This window comes from Polypterus senegalus, chromosome 4, assembly GCF_016835505.1.
Source record: "Polypterus senegalus isolate Bchr_013 chromosome 4, ASM1683550v1, whole genome shotgun sequence".
NCBI lineage: Eukaryota > Metazoa > Chordata > Cladistia > Polypteriformes > Polypteridae > Polypterus > Polypterus senegalus.
This window is the reverse complement of record NC_053157.1, coordinates 244,164,648-244,182,678: the sequence shown is the minus strand read 5'-3', so window position 1 is coordinate 244,182,678 and position 18,031 is coordinate 244,164,648. Positions and strand designations below refer to the sequence as shown.

At 37.7% G+C, this 18,031-nt stretch overlaps 2 protein-coding genes across 3 annotated transcripts in view; both read right to left on the bottom strand.

The window, feature by feature from the left end:
- LOC120528975 overlaps positions 1–4,459 on the bottom strand; it is a 14,541-nt gene extending 10,082 nt beyond the window's left edge. The window contains exons 1-2 of the mRNA XM_039753043.1: positions 3,978–4,459; positions 3,001–3,181 (exon numbers count right to left, since the gene is read on the bottom strand). Coding sequence (XP_039608977.1) covers positions 3,001–3,181; positions 3,978–4,392 — 596 coding nt within the window. The 5' untranslated portion in view covers positions 4,393–4,459. The remainder of the gene's footprint in view (positions 1–3,000; positions 3,182–3,977) is intronic.
- LOC120528357 (zinc finger protein 184-like) overlaps positions 1–18,031 on the bottom strand; it is a 700,371-nt gene that overhangs the window by 477,521 nt on the left and 204,819 nt on the right. Inside the window, exon 1 of one of the 2 annotated variants that reach the window (XM_039752502.1) lies at positions 7,563–7,607. The exons of the other annotated variant lie outside the window; for it this stretch is intronic. The gene's annotated coding sequence lies outside the window, so the exon portion shown is untranslated. Of the gene's footprint in view, positions 1–7,562; positions 7,608–18,031 lie in introns of those variants that run through there. 2 annotated transcript variants of the gene reach the window in all.

The window sequence follows — 18,031 nt, the reverse complement described above, 5'->3', positions numbered from 1 at the left end:
TGCTTTTCCTTCCTATCTATCTATATATCTATCCCCTTAGCTGTTTTTTTTATATATCTATTATACAGTGCCTTCCCGGTGTTTATTTATATATCTAGTGTCTTCTCTGCCTGTCTGTCTGTCTGTCTGATTGCATATAGCGCTGAACTTACTGCTCTGTACTGTTCTGTCCTCTGCATGTCCTGGAGTACAAAAGAAACAGCACCATACAGCAACATGTGCGAACTGGCAAGATCGGGGAAAAAACACGCGGTCACTGATTACAAACCGCAAGATGAATGAAAGAGACAATATATGTAAAAACATCATCGCACTAATGCAATATTATTTGAAAACGAACAGCGTCAGATCGGGTTTGAATATGTGCCCGATCTGACGCTGTTAATTTTCAAATAATATTGCATGTACTGTGCGTTGAACAGCGTCAGATTGGGTTTGAATACACGCTGACGCTGTTACAGAAGGAGTCAGCCTATTCAGTGCAGCAGTTTCGTTTTCAAATAATATTGCATGTACTGAACTATTTTAGAATAAAAAAATACATTTGATTTCAGTCAGTCTGTAAGAGCCAGTGTAAATGCATGATAATTGTAAAGGTTAGCTTTTTTTTTTAATTCAGTTCCATTCTCTCAGTCGCGTTCACGATCCCCCCAATCCGACATCGCTGTTTTCACGTAAAGATGTGCTATAACTCAAATGTGATTTATTTGGAGATGCGCTATACTCGAATGTGATTTATATAGGGAAGAAAGTACAATGTCAGGTGCTCATTCGGTGTAATAGGAACCATAGCACAGAGAGCTGTGTACACTGCAACAAGTACACATGTCGTGAATGTAGGAAGGGTGTGTGGGAATTGTTAATATTTGAATGTGATGAATTCATATAGCACGGATCGGAAATCAGCAGTTCTTAGCATTGCACCACGCAAGCTGTCGTATCAACCGCCTACTGTAACTTGCTTTACTTTTTCTTCACTTATAGTCTAGAATAAAAGTGCACTTGTTTTGTTATACTTGTACACCAACATATGTTCCTGTGTTTGAGCGACACGGGCATGCTCAAAAAATATACATGTAATGCCACGAAAAGTGCACTTCAGTTCGCAAGCATTGGTACGAGAATGCAGTCACAAGTACGCTTTATATGAAAACAGCATTCTCAGATGTAGGGAAGGATCCTGAACACGACTGAGAGAATGAAAAGTGAATAAAAAAAAAATCCTAACCTTTACAAGTATCATAAATTACTGGCTGTTACACACTGAAATCAAATGCATGTTTTTATTATAAAATAATAAGAATAAGAGCAGTTTACTTCTCAAAACTGAATCGTGTGGGTCAAACTCATGACCTTTTGAATACTGGTCAGCAGCTGATACCATTATGCTACCGTGGCAGCTGTAGTAAGTATGTGTCAATGTGGCATGCTAAGGCGGCTTTTTCTGCAGTTATATTTTTGAATAAAAGCATACTTGTTCTGTTATATGTGTACCTTTTGTGAAAGTGTTTGATATTTGGACTTCAGGCTTCATACATTATATAGTATATGCTTACATTTTGTCATTTACTACTACAATATGAAAAACGTTTCTGTTTTAAAAATGTGTTTACACGGATTACTGTAGAAACGGAACACACGTGAAATGCGTGTATTCCAAATAATGATCTATTATTTCCACTCTAAAACTCCACTTCACTCCCAGATAATCAATCAAATCATGAGCTGGGAGAAGTTTGTGCACGTTCTAAGTCGTTGGGGGGATGGAATAGCCAGCTACTTGCAGCTTTTCTTTTATCAGCACATTTAGATTAACAAAAGACACTGGCGGAGAGGTGAGAACGGTTTTAAGAAGCGATTTAAGGTGGGACGGACCTACAAGTTTTTTCGTAGGCTCTGGTAATTCTAGTGTTAAGAGTCTCGGTGTCTGAGAAAATATTCAGAACAGCTTTTTTTCTTACCAGAATGAATTATTTTATGTTTGTAAAGAGAACTGTTATATGAGAATCACATTCCACATTCAGTACAACTGTAAGCCTTCTCTCCAAGTATGATGTCTCCTGTGATCATAAAGAGAATTAAGGCATGAGAATTGTTTGCCACACTCCAAGCAACTGTGAGGTTTCTCTCCAGTATGAAGTCTTACGTGACTCTGTATGGAGCTGTGTTGTGAGAACTGCTTATCACAATCGGGACAACAATTAGATTTCACACCAGTGTGATTTCAGATGTGGGACTGAAGAGAGCATAAATATAAGAATCGTTTCCCACATTCAGAACAGCCATAAGATTTTTCATTATTATGGGTTATGGCACGTGAAAGAAGAATTTTCTGTTTTTCAAAAACATTTGCCATATTCAGAACATACATACTTCTTTTTCTCTCAAATGTGAGCTTTTGCATGCCTTTGTAAACTGGTAATGTAAAAAAAACTTTTTCCACATTGAGAACAGCAATATAGCTTCTGTCCAGTATGCATCTGTGTGTGCTTTTTAAAAGTACATGTGTCAGAAAACTGTTTGCCACAATCTTGACAACAATGAGGTTTTTCTCCTGTGTGGATTCTTCTGTGCATCTTAAGACCGCTTATATGCGAGAAAAACTTACCACACTCTGAACAGCAATGAGGTTTTTCTCCTGTGTGGATAATTCTGTGTCTTTGAAGATGGCTTCTGCTTGAGAATGACTTGCCACATTCTGGACAGCAATGAGGTTGATCTCCTGTGTGAATTCTTCTGTGTCTTTGAAGATTGCCTATCTGTGAGAAAGACTTACCACATTCTGGACAACAATGACGTTTTTCTCCTGTGTGGATTCTTCTGTGTGTTTGAAGACTGTTTTTCGTTGAGAATGACTTACCACATCCATGACAACAATATGGGTTTTCTCCAGTGTGAATCTTCATACGCTTATGAAGATCACATTTCTGTGTGAATTGTTGGCTGCATTCCAAACAACATTTTTTTCCAGTGTGAATTTGGATTTCTTTCTCCACTTGCTGTCGATCAGTTTTGATGGCTTCTGTCTGTGTTGCTCCAGTAGCAATGAGAGGACTGCACTGCAAAAAGGCTGCTGTCATGTTCTCTGATCGTCTTGCTGATATCTTCATACCTTTCTCTTTGTATTGAAGAGAGGACTGACCACATGAAGTTAAAGAGAAGCTGCCATTCTTCTGTAAATCTGATAGAAAACAAATATTTTATCCATTATTATAATTATTATTTTCCTGACATATTTAACAAAGGCGACTTACAACATTTGAGACAAAATTGGTTCTTCCAAATGGAGCACAGGCAAGTCATGTGACTTCCTTATGGTCACATGGTGTCAACAGCTGAATTTGAAACTGCAGCTTCATGGTTTGATATAGAAATTTCTAACCACTACCCGCCTTTAAAATAAATGAAACAGTACACTGGTTGGCATTCCATCCTCACGCTGAGGTGCCATTTATGGTCTGGCAAATCCATGTGCGGTCTTTACATGTCCTGCTGCTGTCTGTTCAGTTTCTCCACCATTTTCTCATATGTGAAACACAGGGCTGTTCTGATCAATCAATCACAAATCGACCACACAGATGCAGTCGAGCAACAGATGACAGCTGAGAGATCCAAAGGAGCTCCCCGCCAACAGAACTGCAGAATGCATGAAGAAATTGTCAATAAAGTGTTTTTAGCAAAATGTGACTTTTGATATTCTTGTTAAATGTAATACACTGTTGGCCTAACATATGTCACAGCTTGAGTTAAAACTTCATGATGTTCAAGTCATGTGCTCAACACTTCTAGAAGTTTTTCTAATTTATCATTTATTAGATAACCTATTGTTTATTATCATGTGCCCGAGCAGGTGGTCTTTATCCAAGTTCAATTAATGGGGTTTTCCACTCTCATTTCAATCTTCTAAAAACATCAAAGCACACACCGTTAGAAATTATAAAGGCTCTCTTTCTTTTATATTTAATCACATTACTCACTTATTCCAACACTCCCAGGTGACTCTTCTCCTTCGCTCCCATTTCCCTCAGTGATTTTCTCTTCAGACTCTGATAACTCTGATTTCAGCTCTGCAGAATTCTCCAGCATAGCCAGTCGTCCCGTATTAGTGGGCCAGGGCTGTAAACTGGATGGAGATTCTTCACAGGCATCTTGCTTGAAAATATCCTCAACTTCATGCTTATGAAGTTCAAGACCAGCCGAGAAATCATTTAAATCCTCAGCTTTAATGGCAGCAGTCACCCCCTTGCACTCCTCCTCCGCTTTAAAAACTGAAATTCTTTCTTCGTGATCCTCCAGCTTCACACACACATCCTCTGGTGAGAGCCGCTCACAGTCCTCTTCTTTAATGTCCACCATTCTTTCATTCATGCCATCTTCTTTGGCAGAGGCCATGCTCTGTGGGAAACTCTTCACTCTCTAAGTGTCTGCCCTTCTCTTCTCAGATTCACTTCTCACATGGACAGCCCTGAGCTGGAGGCCATTAGACACCTCAGTGTATGGCCATGTGAAATGGGAAAGCCTGTGAAAATAAAAGTGGGAGAATTAATTTCATAAAGTCAGTGAAAATAATGAGCACACTTCAGGGTCACAGTGCCCTCCACGAGGTTTGGATCAAAGACACATTTCTCTTGATTTCCTACTCTGCCTCACAGTTTAAAATTACAAATCAAATAATTCAGATGTGATCAAAGTGCACTGCAGACCTTCATTAAAGGGGATTTGCATACTTTTCAGTTCCACCATGTAGATATGACAAAACTTTATCTACACGGCACCATCATGTTTGGACACAGCAATGGCAGGTCGATTAAAGCCGTCATATTTAGGGCTTTGTTGGATATCCTCGCTGGACTTGAACTGCGCATCGGGAGCTTCATTCTGTTAAGTTGTTATATTCTATATCTTATATATGAGCTCCTCTTTGTGGGATTACGGGACTGCATCCCGACTGGGAGAAGGACATTCGGGGTTTGAGGACTGTGGGTTTGTAGGAGGTTACTCATGACGGGTGTGTTTTATGGGAGAGAAGAATAAAAAGTGTGAGGCTAACATCAAAAGGTGTTGTGTTGTTATTTAAGTTTAACATTCGTAGTAGAGGATGGCTGTTAATTATAGAACCCTACCTGCATTTGACAGGAGAAAGGCAGACGAGAGCTGGAAAAATGAAGATTTAATATGGACACGGGTTACTGAACTTAGAAATAAAAAACACGCACTTCGGGTTGGACTGTCGCTTACAGGGACAGCATTGAGATGTCAATTTGATCAGAAGATCTGAACAAAGATGAAGGTGTGACTATTCTGATAGAAAGGCTTGATGTTGTGTTTAAAGGAGGAAAAAGGATCGTATCTATGATGATATTCAGATTTTACAGAGTTAAAAGGACAAGTGCAGTTTCTATGGTGGTTTATATCCTCAATTTGGAGCAGAGATACTCCTGATAGGTAATTCTACATCAAATCATCACACATTTGGACCTCATTATCACAGATTTTAACACAAAACAAATTTTCTGAAGATATTCATGACATTATAACGGAGTATTATTGAAAACCTGCCACATTTATCATATAGGGGTTTTGCTATTCAAATTTCTTTTACTACCTCCAAATTAAACACTTTGTTAAATAGAACCTGCCCAATTTTTTTTCACTTCCCACCTTCCTCTACACCGGACAAAATATTGATCAGTCTTGAGGACTCAGACAGCATTTCTGCAATATACGAAACCATTTTACAATCCCTCCCCTTCAAATAGGACAGTGGGTAAAGGATCTCTCACTCAGCATCTCAGAAAAGGAGTGCAAGGCAGCAATGCAGAGAATTCACTCGAGCTCCACATGCATAAAGAATACAATTATTCAACTTAAAATTATATATCAAGCTTCTCACCAGTGACACACTAATATCACATTGCTGTGTCTAACTTACAAATAAAGACATACAAAATATTTATCAACTTACATACCAAGCCAAGTCGAGAAGACGAGAATAAAAAATAAATAAATAAGAAGGTGTTTTCACAGTCAGCGCTATCTGTAATTAATCTAATTATGATATTGTCTGCCATATTTTAACATACATTAGTATAAACTGAGAACAGACTTTCTCAACAGTTCTTAATAGGAAGCAACATTATTGGGATGTAAAGAATTGGTTCACTTTAAAGTGCCTGCCATTTGGATTAACGCTTCTTCACATAATCTTCATAACTGCATTATTTCTCAAACACGCTTTACTTGAAGAAAATACATTTCTAAAGGCTCTTCTCCTTCAAAATTATTGGCTACGTAATCTACTCTCATATCAAAATAATTTTGCAAATTTTAAACTAACAAAATATTTTCCCAATCGCCCCTAATTTCCAAAGCCCTGCACTCGCAGTAAATGCCGTCTGTCGGTTTGTCTCCTTATTTGTGAACACTGTGGCCCATTTCAGGCTCCCATGACTGACCCCCCTGCTCACCACTTTAAACAATGAGGACAGACAGTTGAGCTCCAGCCCATAATAGTCGAGTCGCGGCTCTGCAGCTTTCACATTTTGTATTTTGATAGCTTCACAAAGATCCCGATTGGCTTGAGTTCTGTTCTTCATTTAACACGCCATCTCTAGTAAGCGAAAGTATCAAAGTGTACAGAAATACAGAAAGTAGTTGTAAAGGATAAAAGACATTAAATAAAACAATACCGTTTCAAATATCACAAAAATGTACTTGTAATGATGCCAGCTGTAGATTTTACTGTATCCCTCCAGTAACACTAGCTTGTGTAATGTTTGAATTTTTTATTTCCCATTAAACAAATCAAAGTCTCTCTGTTACAGTGGACCCACACGAGAATCTTTCCTGATTAAAATGGTTTCATTTTTTTGGGGGGGGGATTTTTTATTATTTCTATCAGGTCTCAGTATGAGACAGTCTGCTGAAAATGAAACCTGAACGCGCCCTGTAAAGTTACATCGTTCGTCGCCACTTTAAGAAAGTTTGCCGATGATAGCTTTAGGGGAAAAAAAGGACAAAACACAAAGTTGTGTGCGACGCCACTTCAACAAAGTTGTCGATGACGGCAAGAAAAAGGAAGAAAAACAAAGAACACGCAGAGCTCGAGAAAAATCAGAATGAATGACGGGGCCGTGCGGGAGCGAGCGGCTGAACAAGCGCGTGACCGACAGACAGCACACTTCGGAGCATGCGCGAAATCAAAAGGCGAAACGGCGCGGAAAAGTGCACGAGCGCGAAGAGAGCAGAAGCAATCACGATTTAACGCGCCTCCGCCAAGCCAGATGTAGCATTACATTTCATGGGATACCAACCTTAAAATAAATGAACGTATCAGCAGCTAAAAGTGTGCGACCCCCGACATCCACAGTAAACTCGAGTAGGTACGATTTGCTGTGCCGCCTCCTGCATGTAACGCTCAATCCCAAATGCTTAAAAGCAAACCACGCGGCCTCAGGCACCACCTTAAATTTAAAGCCTTTCAGTATGTCACAGTCTTCCTCACTGCTGCCATTCCCACCCGTACGGGAACCCCACGTTCGACTTTGTCTCACCTTCCGCACCTTTGCTTGATCTTATGGCCGTGAAGAAGTCGGAGCGCGAGGGTCTCATAAGTGCAAACAGAGAGTATATTGAGCACGTGATTGATACAGTAGCTACTACGTCATTCACGACACGCCCACGGGACGCCAGTTGCAAAGATAAACTGCCCGCTTATTGTAAGGCAACATCACTGAAGCGACGGCCACTGTAAGAATGACAGCAATTGATGTTACTTGGGACAAACAGAAATATCTTTTAGTCCCATACTTAAGCTATCTAAGCATTTTAAATTAATGTAACAAATTTCTAAGGTCCTTGCCAAAAAAAGTTTCTGTTTCAATGGGAAGCCTAATTAACATTTAAAGATATCTTAAAATATATTTTATGAAATTTAGAAATGCATTTTAGATATCTCAAATTGAATTATAGAGATCTAAAAATAAGTCTATTTCAAGAAATCTAAATGCACTTTTATGATATCTCAAACAGATTTCAAGATATCTTGAAATGATATGCTGTATTTTTTCAGATATCTGAAGTACATTTCAAGATATGTTAAATGTAATTCGAGATATCTTAAAATAAGTTTCTGCGCATTTCGAGATATCTTAAATTACCTTAGAGATATCTCCAAATTACTTCCTATAATTTTTTTTTTATTCTTTCAATAGAACATCCTGCCTATTTTAAGATACCTCGAATTGCACAGGGAGTGATTTTGAGATATCGTGTCCACCTAGAATCTCTAACAGACTGATGAGCATATTTTGCTTAAAGCAGCACGTATTATAACAATCCAGCATCTCTTCTACCGACGTTGTCATCACAACAGCATCTGCGCACGACACTCCTCATTACACGTTTTAAGTATTCAGTGATTTCCCAGTTCTGTATGTGACCGGTCTCTCCACCGCACGCGCCGTACTGCTGCGTCCTGGCCTTTGAATTCGGTTAACCTTTAAAGCTTCTGCGTTGCGATTTATATGCAACGTGCCGTAAAAACCGCCACGAAAAAATATTGCAAACACCCTTTAGTTCTTGATGTTTTGTCTTTTTTTATTAATGGTCTGAAATATTTAACAGAGAACATAAAAAGTGACAGTTCAAGCTCTGTGATTCCTCCTATTAACAAAAGAAAACCACGTGGAAAGGCTCACGTTAACACACAACCAAAATTAATAGAAAAGCATTCAAAACATTTCAAAACAACAACTGTTTACAAAAAAAATCATATTACAATTACTGTCATATACAAAGAAATGAACTCAAACAATTTAAAATAATTGAATTAATTTTACCATATAGAAAATAACAGCGCGCTTACCTTCACTCACTAACACAACGAATAGCGGGGGAGACGCACACTGATGACGTAACATAACTCAACAAACAGAGTAGGAAAATATAACGGGACCACAACATTAAATGAATGTTATCAGGATTTGGCGAAGCTCCAAACAACTGAACTATTTATTTTATACACCCGTTACATGTAAAGTTGATTTGTATTATCGATTTATAAAAAGCAATGTGAGAAAAAGCGAGCTCTGTATAACTAATCACAACTGTCTTTAAAACAAAATCAGTGCAATCGACAGCGTCTTCTGCAATTTAGGGAAAGCCTCGGGATTTCTGCTTTACTGAAACAAAATGTTGCAAAGAAACTTTGCGAATTTATCCAGAGGTGGACATAAAGATCACTCAAGAAGGAGCAGCTGGATAAGCACATCTGGAGCCAAACTTTCAAGAAAGCATCTGACTTTGTCGGCGACATCCTTTCCTTGTGGATTCATCATTTCAAAGGAGGGTAAATAAGTGGTCTTCTGAAGTGCAGCACAACAAAGTAAATCATTGATGGAAATAGAAGTCTTGAAAGACTAAGCTTTAGTCGTTTCTGTATTCTTAAAACATCTTCAGTCCCACAATCCCCCGCAGTCACTGACACGTTTAACGTTTCCCTGCTCCTCACCTGTCGTGTTACCCAAAGCATCAACACTGAGTTTCATTCAAGGCTTTACCGTCCGTCCTGTCACACACATAAAATAAGACACAAATTTCCTCTACATACGTGTTCAATAATAATAATAATAATAATAATAATAATAATAATAATAATTAGTATTGAAATAATGAGAAAAAAACAATATGGTAATGTTTATTCGAAGAGCCCTCATGGCAGCAGGGTGAGGAGGTGCCTTGTCTCCCGTTATGTGAGCTCGTCTCCCACAACTCACTTACACTGGCACGCGTTACACTGGGGGGCAAATGCAATGGAGAATACCGACAATGTATACCTAAAGAAGTGGAATAAATTGACTGTACACTGAAGTATTCCATTGTCAAACGTAAAAAGACAAAGGAGAACATTTCAGATAAACAATGAGTTTTGTTAATTATAAACAATGCAACATAACTATTATATGTGTTGTTACTCTTTTATTTATTCTCACCAAACGTTACACATCTACTGTACATGGGAAATGAATATGGGTAATATGTTTGTAATAATTCTGATTAAAATACACTGTCAAAATACTGTATACTGTATTAATGAACCAACTGAGACACATTGGCCTTTTATCACAAAGCGTGTGCTGTCATTTAGGACACAATGCATTGTTAACGTCATGCACTCTCTACTGACGCGATGTCACGATAAAAAAGAAACAGCGCAGTCCATGCAAACTCACAGCCTCCTTGATTTCTGACCTTATGATTATTTATCAATATAATATAAATAAAGTCATTTTAATCTTAACATGCACACGTACCGGTCCCGGTACATAACAACGATTGGACGACGTTACAGCCATGTGTGCATTCCCCTCTGTCATGCACCTCAACATACTACACATCAAATGAAACCTCAGAGTCTTGTCTTTCCGATGATGTAAACCATTTTGACATACAACAACCACAGCACTGACACTAAATCCTTTTTTACAGAGAAGTAAATACTTTTAAGAGTTGACTTTTCCTACCTTTGAAGGCTCTCTGCAAGTCAAACATCAATATTTCCGAGCAATATTGATCTCATTCTGTCCACAAGGCTCCAGGGAATATAATTCAGTAAAACAATTAGGTCCAAAACACACGATAGATCCTCAAAGGGACAAAAACTCCAGAAAACGTTTCTTAACTTGAGACTAGCTGCGACATTTTTTTTCATTTCTATTGGTCATATCAGACGTAATTTGTTTCTGTCGGCAATAACCATACTAAAGCATGTTACACGGAAGTGTTAGCTTCTGATTGACACATAAGTTGGCCAATTACGACGGGTCTGGGGGTGACTGGCGCCTCGTATATCCAACGAGTGTCACAGACAGCTGAACGATGACGCACAACTCCAAACCCTGGTAGAATCTACCAGTTTGATTGGACGCTGTGAGTGACACTCCAAACTTACAGCCAATGAGCAGCTGAGCACGCCGAAATGTAACTTGCCATGCCAACTTGTAAACAAAACCGATCGGAGCTGCGCGAAGCTGGCATTTGTGGCAGTCTGCAGACTTGGTGCATGGTTGTTTATTGTGATTTCACCAAGTTTTTTCGCATTTTAAATATGGATAAACGTAAAGATAAACGTAAATACACTCTCGATGAAGTAGTAGAGGCATGTACGCGGCGTGACAGTGATGAATCGGACTAGGATATGTCTGAGGCAGAGAGTAACATGTGACACGCCCTTGTGCTTTCTGCCTGCTAGGGATTGCTACAATCAGTGGCACGTGGAAAAACGCTGAGCTGTGTTGTAACAGTTTGTAAAAAATGTATATAGTTTGTGTGCATTTTATTAAAAAAAAGTAAAAAATAAAATATATATATTTTTTTGGCCCATAAGACTTGTTTTGACTATTTTTATATTGAAATGTGTATTTTTTATTGTTTTTAGTATGGAATATGAATTTCCATAACTAATAGAGTGACACTGTGTGTAGATATAGATTCCTTTAGGTGTAAGCTTTCAGTAGAGCCCTCATTGATATCTGTGGGTTGAAGCATTCAAAGTTATTACACTTTTCCATACGTTCCAAAATGATAATGGATAATGGTCCCTCTAAAAAGCACCTGGACATGCCCACATAAAAACTGGTGTAAAAATGTCATTTTTACAGGTATTCTTTTCAAATTTGAAATGTGAGTAGTCAACAAGTTATTCTGTTGGTACATAGTGTGTTTCTGTCCCCACCTACCTACTGCAGCTATAGAGGCCTTTATTTTCACAAAAACTTAGGCGAGAACAAAAAATCAAATTTTTTCTGTGAGTTCTAATGTGCATAACTTTTGATCAGTCACACCTACAGTGATTCTGACTACTAAGGGTGAAACTAGAGAATGTTACCTTTACAAAGAGACCAAACATGTGTTTATACTCCAGATAGTTCAATAACAGCAATGATTCTAATTTGGAGAGGTCGAATTACAAGCGATTTAACAAAAATGGCCCCGCTTGATAATGGGTTTAAGAATATGACAAGTCTGCTATAGTCAGTTCAATTAACGCTCCGTTTAAAATGTTTGCATATACAGAATATAAAACAGAATATATTTACATGGTAACCTAAAAAAAGAACACTTGGAGATATTGTTATATTTCTAAATTCAATTTTTTTGTGGTTGGTCGTTCGTGTGAAACCATAATGCCTGAACTTATATATATATGATGGAAAATAATGACATGTCAATAATTAACAAAACATGTTGAATATTACAATTGTGGAACAGTTTTTCTGTGTTAAAATGCGTCAAACAATGCTAGGCGCTCCTGCTTAACTATCCCTTAAATGTGCTTCCTTCATTCAGTGTGTTGTGATGTGAGATTTTGCATATAACTTGATAAATGTTTTGTACATCTTTATTTATAATTTAGGCAAACCAATGTAATTTAGTGTTACTTTGGTGAGAGGTATTCGTGTTTGCCCCTCCCCCCTTTTACAACTGTCTCTTTGTAATTTTACGACAGGATTTGGGGGGATGTGTCTTAAACCAGTTTGATGAGTATTTCTCTGCTAAAGTCTATCAACCACCTGCAAAGAAGCCAGGATGTTTAACATATGGTTTTGGGGCAGGAGATAAGATGATCTATTCCACCCATTGGTCTGAAATATGGATGTCTGGATTGGCTGGAGGGGTTGGTTAGAAAACCTATAAATTTGCTTGCTCAACCACATTCTCCCTCTCTCTAACTAACATATGATGAAGAAGCATCTCTCTTGCTAACCTGTGATGATGAAGACAACACAATGAAGAGCACAGCTTCAGCCATATTGAACAGACATGCGGCTGAAAGCTGAGGACCAACGATGCCTTAACTAGAGACATTTTAAGTAACTACAAGTCTGTGTGCCACCTGAATTACACATCACCATTTAATCAGGTTGTATGGTTGCCGATATTCAAATGTACTTTGCATTTTGTTATTATTTATGAATATTATCAGTAATACATAATTTTATGTGTAACTTAACTCCTGCTTGTCTTTTTACTACATCTACTGTAATTGCCTGAGGTTATAGATATAGAAGGGAAGGTGGGGTTAAGTTATATACGGTGGTAAGTCTATGAGATTAGGCATTCTAAGGCTACATGTTAATAATACAATAAGGGAATGTAGAGCAACATATATATTACTCTACCAAGATGAAACACAGTGCTTTAGTCGACATTTTATTTATTTATTTATTTGAAATTTTATTAATTTTATTGCAATCATTCCATACAAATAAATCAATTTTTACAAAAAATAGAATTGAGATCAAGTCAACCCCCACCCCTGAGAGAGAGAGCAAGGCCAACGGAGTAAAACTTTAGGCTTGAAAACATACCTAAATTGATAAGTTTGATAAGCCAATAGAGATGAATGGAGAAGAAAAAGAAATACAGAAATAACTGCGTCCTCTGTGCTTTAAGAGCTTATTTTAAAATATTACTGAATAGATCCTGCCATGTTTTGAAAAAAATCTGTACAGATCCTCTAACTGAGTATTTGATTTTTTCCAATTTCAAATAGTATAAAACTTCGGTATCCCACTGGCTTAAAAGAGGAGAGTTTGGATTCTTCCAGTTTAGCAGAATCAGTCTGCGTGCCAAAAGTGTAGTGAATGCAATCACAGTTTGTTTGTCTTTCTCCACTTTAAACCCATCTGGACGAACCCCAAACACAGCTGTTAATGGGTTAGGAGGGATTGTGAGTCCAAGGCTGTCTGAAAGGTAATTAAAAATTTTGGTCCAGAATAATGTTAATTTGGTGCAGGACCAGAACATGTGACCCAGTGAGGCTGGGACTTGATTGCAGCGTTTGCAGGTTGGATCCTGCCCTGGAAACATTTTGGAGAGTTTTAGTCGAGACAGATGTGCTCGATATATAATTTTGAGTTGAATGATTGTATGATTTGCGCATATGGAGCTTGAGTGAAGTCTCTTCATTGCTACTTTCCACTCTTTTTCTGATATATTAATTGAGAGATCTTTTTCCCAGTGTCCTCTTGGATCTTTGAAAGAGAGGGACTGTTAAATGATTTTATATATTGCAGAGATGGTGTCTGTGTCCTTGAAATTGATCAATATTTTTTCCAGCATGGATGAGGGTGCAAGATGAGGAAAATCAGGAAGGTTCTGTTTTAACAAAGTTCCTAATTTGAAGATAGTGAAAGAAATGTGTAGCTGGAATGTTAAATTTGAAATGTAATTGTTCATAGGATGCAAATACGTTGTCTATATAAAGATCTCTAAGCAAGTTAATCCCAATTTTTTTCCAGATATTAAAAACTATATATGTTTGCGAAGGTTGAAAGAGGTGGTTCTCTTGCAGAGGTGCCACAGATAAAAGCGTCTCCATCTTAAAATGCTTTCTATATTGGTCCCAGATTCTAAGTGAGTGAAGCAAAATTGGGTTATTAGTATATTGCCGATAACTTGTATTTATTGTGGCACAGAGCAGGAAATATAAAGAAGTACTGCAGGATTTTACTTCCATTGCGGACCAAGCCTGTGTTTGTTCTTCTATTTGCGTCCAGGTTTTTATAGCTTGTATGTTTGCTGCCCAGTAATAAAACTGTAAGTTAGGTAGAGCCATGCCACCCTCTGCCTATTTTCTTTTTAGGGTCGCTCTTTGGATACGTGGATGTTTTGAGTTCCAAATAAATGAGGTTATTGTTGAATCTAATTGCTTAAAAATGATTTATTGATGTATATTGGGATGTTTTGAAATAAAAAAGGAGCTTAGGAAGAATATTCATCTTAACAGTGTTAATTCTTTCAGCTAGAGTGAGATAAAAGGTTGACCATCTATGCAAGTCTTGTTTAATTGTTTCCATGCAGACGGCAAAAATTTTGTTGATAAAGAGCTTTATGTTTACTTGTGATGTTTACCCCTAGGTATTTAAACTGTTCTGCAATGACAAAAGGTAGGGTGTCTAATCTAATATTATATGTTTGAGAATTCACTGGAAAGAGTACACTTTTATTCAGATTATTTCTGAGACCAGAGATCTTTTGAAATTCTATGAGTGCTGTTAAGACTGCATATAGAGAAATTTTCTGTTCCAGTCCTTCTCTGATAATCCCCTTTATCTGATCAGTATTTCGACAGTGTATTGCCAGTGGTTCAATGGCGATTGCAAACAGTAGCGTTGGCAAGGGACATCCTTGTCTGGCACCACGTTCTAGTTTAAAGTAGTCGGAACAAATGTTGTTGATACCAACTAAAGCTTCTGGGTTAGTATACAGTAATTTGATCTATGCACAATTGTTCGGGCCAAAGCCAAATTTCTCTAGTGTAGTAAAAAGTTATTTCCATTCAATCATGTCAAATGCTTTTTCTGCGTCCAATGATAATCATATTTCTAGGGTGTTTGATTTAATTGGTGAGTATATTACATTAAACAGGCATCGAAGATTTGAAGATAAGTGTCGGCTCATGATAAATTCAGTTTGATCTTGTGATATTACAGAAGGGAGCACTTTCTCCATCCTTCTAGCTATGATTTTTGAGAGTATTTTAACATCATTTTTCAATAGTGAAATTGGTCTGTATGATGCACATTTTAATAAGTCCTTATTTTGTTTAGGAAAAACGGAGATTAATGCTTGGCGAAAAGTTTGAGGAAAAGTTTGATTGTCTCTGGCTTCTGTAAATGTTGCTAATGGGAGGGGAGCTAGCTGAGCGGAAAATTTCTTATAAAATTCTGCAGGGTAGCCATCAGGGCCTGCTGCTTTCCCACCTTGAACTGACTTTATAGTGTCTACTAATTCTGATAACGCCAGCGGTTTATCGAGTTCCTCCAACTAAAAGTGTCTATTTGTGGTGTCTGTAATGTATCCAGAAATGCATTAGATTGTGTATTGTCTTCTTTAAATTCAGTAGAATATAAGGATTTATAGTAGTCTCTGAATGTGTGCATTATATTTTTGTGGTTGTTGATTTTGTCTCTGTTCGTGTTGGTGATTACTGGGATTGCGTTGCGGACTTCTTGCTTGTGAATTTGTTTAGCTTAAAGCTTATTAGCTTTCTCTCCATGTTCATAGTAATGATATCTAGATTTATAAATTAGTTGTTCTGTTTCTTTAGTTGTCAAGAGGTTTAGTTCTGAATGCAGAGCCTGCCTTTTCCTATGTAGAGCCTCGCTTGGAAGCCTGGCATGTTCTTCATCTATTCTAGTAATTTTGCTTTTTAGCTCTGCTACTTTCTTGGTTTCTAATTTATTTCTGTGGGAAAGATATGAGATAATCTGTCCTCTTAAGAAGGCCTTAAGAGTTTCCCAGAGTATTCCTGCAGAAATCTCTGAGGATGTATTTGTCTCTAGGAAGAAACTGATTTGTTTGGATATAAATTCTGTACAGTTCTCATCTGCTAATAGAAGAGGCTTGAGATGCCATCTGCGAGGTGAGTGTGTGGGGCATAGCAACTTTAGCTCCAAGATCAGAGGTGCATGGTCAGAAATAACAATAGTATCGTATTTACAAGATTTAATAAAAGGCAGGAAATTATTTTCTATAAAGAAATAATCAATTCTTGAGTAGCAATGATGTACTGGTGAGTAGAAACAATATGTTGTTGAGTTTGGGTTTGAAAACCTCCAGGGGTCTGATAAGTTGTGATCCGTTATAAACTTTGTAATTATCTTTGCAGTGTTAGATGTTGTCCCCCGTGGTAGAAGTCCTATCTAAGAGTGGATTTAAAACACAATTAAAGTCCCCAGCCATTACAATTTTATGAGTGTTCAGATTGGGAATGGATGCAAATCAGCATCAACATTAGGTGCATAAACATTTATCAGAATCATTTTACAGTTACATAAGTCTCCCATGACCATCCCATATCTCCCTTCAGGATCCAATACTACATCTGATGCTACAAATGAGACTGTTCTATGTATGAGAATTCCCACACCTCTAGTTTGCTTTGTAAAGCTAGAATGGAGCATTTGGCCAGTCCAGTCCTTTTTCAGCTGAAACTGATCCTTGCTTAGTAAGTGGGTCTCCTGTAAAAATACTATTTTAGCGTTTAAACCTATTAGGTGAGAGAGTACTTTCTTTCTTTTAAATTCGTGATTCAGGCCTTTAACATTCCAGCTCACGAAGTTAACTGTCCCATCATAGAGACATTGATTCTGAATTTTTGATGTTATTTTATAGTCTTAACTGGAAGTGAGACAGCTTTAGCCTTAATTTCCAATTTCCCCTAGAGTTATTACCATGCAGCCTATGATTAGGTTGGCAGTTATAATTATAAAGATTAAAAGGATAGATTAGGTATAGATATAGCTCTTTCTCTTCCCCCCTTAACCCCCCACCCTCCCATTTTCGCCTCCCCACATGAGGCTAGACCCCACTTCACACAGTCCCTGTCCTCTGACATACTCAGAGACAGAGCACATTCAAAGCAAACAAGCCCCCATGCAGCGGCGTTTCAGGATTAAAAAATAGAGATATCTATTACCAATATAGTCTAAATACTACATGCCTAAAATTTAATCATTAACAAACTATGAACTTAAAATATAAAAAAAATGTCAGAGCACCAATAATATCATGCTTGGGTTACAGATTAAAAATATTTTTTATTAAATGCAGATATTTTAATCATAATTTGAATGTTATGTTAATTTTATCGCACCTGCATAGCGGTGTTCAGCTTTGATGGTAATACTTTTCATTTACTTGTAGCGTCTGGGCATCCATGTGTCGTTCCAATTAACTTCCCGTTCGAGTGGTAGGTCGACAGTTCGATTGTAGGCACACTGAATACAAATAATGTGGTTATTACTTCAAAAGCGTGCAATTACAAAAACCTCCTTCAGTAAATTACAAATGACAAAAAATAAATAAATAAATAAATCCATTTGTCGGTCGTAAAGATGATGCCCGTGTGTGTGGCATGCCCTCTGTAGCTCTCTTTGAAATTCGACTTGCTACCAAGAAACTGGAGGGATATGACCAGCATGAATAGAAAGCTGAAGTCCCACCGTTTCTATCGGACCAACTC